General features: G+C 47.6%; 1 protein-coding gene across 1 annotated transcript; it reads right to left on the bottom strand.

Moving 5' to 3' along the window:
- Positions 1 to 315: 315 nt before the first annotated feature.
- Positions 316 to 503, bottom strand: Pmar_PMAR021957 (hypothetical protein; the record flags this gene model as incomplete). Its single annotated transcript, XM_002765689.1, has 1 exon — positions 316 to 503. A coding segment is annotated over one exon (188 nt), but the record flags the coding sequence as incomplete, so codon positions are not given.
- Positions 504 to 866: the final 363 nt, after the last annotated feature.

The following is an 866-nucleotide window of genomic DNA, read 5'->3' as shown; positions in this document are numbered from 1 at the left end:
CAGGAGTAACGGTTAGTTGGGATGTACATAACTACGGAATGACATATCATCATGATACAGTGTCGAGATAGTAGGAATTATAGTACCCCATGACAGCTCATATCGGTAATTGATCCCAGTACAGGTACTCCATTAGCAGTGAATCCTGGAGGGTTGGAACCCCCCTTGTCGAAGATATACACCCTCTCGTCACGTTTGAGTACTTTAAACGACTCCTTTCCCACCATCAATGTAAGACTACCATCTGCCCATTCAACTAACCTGAATCCGTATCACAGTAGGGGCATACGGAGATATTGCCATTTTCATCATTACCGAGCGTTGGATTCTATTTCCTTATTGTCAGTCCCCTCCTTGAATCGCCATCGTATAGAGTTCTCAGCCCGACTAGTCATGGCCGCTCTACTCTTCTCATCAGGACACTTCTCCAAGGCAGCTGAGTGTAGCATTGGGAATGTATCGCGTGAGAAGGGTATCGGATCGATGCCAGTAACAGTGGGCATGAGCTTAACAATATGACAGCGTCCATCAGTAAATACATCACTAGGTGCACTATCGTGTACCTATAATGTACTCCTGCATATCTACATGACATGCTTCGCAACTGACCTTAACCGTATGGATCTTCGCCATCGGTGACCGACTTCCATCCTCCTCAGATCCACTCTCATCATCACTGTGAGTGCTCGGTTTATTATCTTCTCCACTCTCTCCCCCTGGCCCGAGTCCTGTGCTGGATGCATCACTCATGTCAGCGTCAACGTCGACTAGCCGTTCTTCAGAGGTTGGTGCCGCGATTTTCTTATCGCTTCCTTCAGTATCCTGACAACACCACGACACTATCATGCTTCTTGCAATCCGGCGGG

The sequence above is a fragment of the Perkinsus marinus genome (genome assembly GCF_000006405.1).
Source record: "Perkinsus marinus ATCC 50983 genomic scaffold scf_1104296975134, whole genome shotgun sequence".
In the NCBI taxonomy this organism is placed as follows: Eukaryota; Perkinsozoa; order Perkinsida; family Perkinsidae; genus Perkinsus; species Perkinsus marinus.
This window is presented reverse-complemented; position numbering and strand designations above follow the sequence as displayed.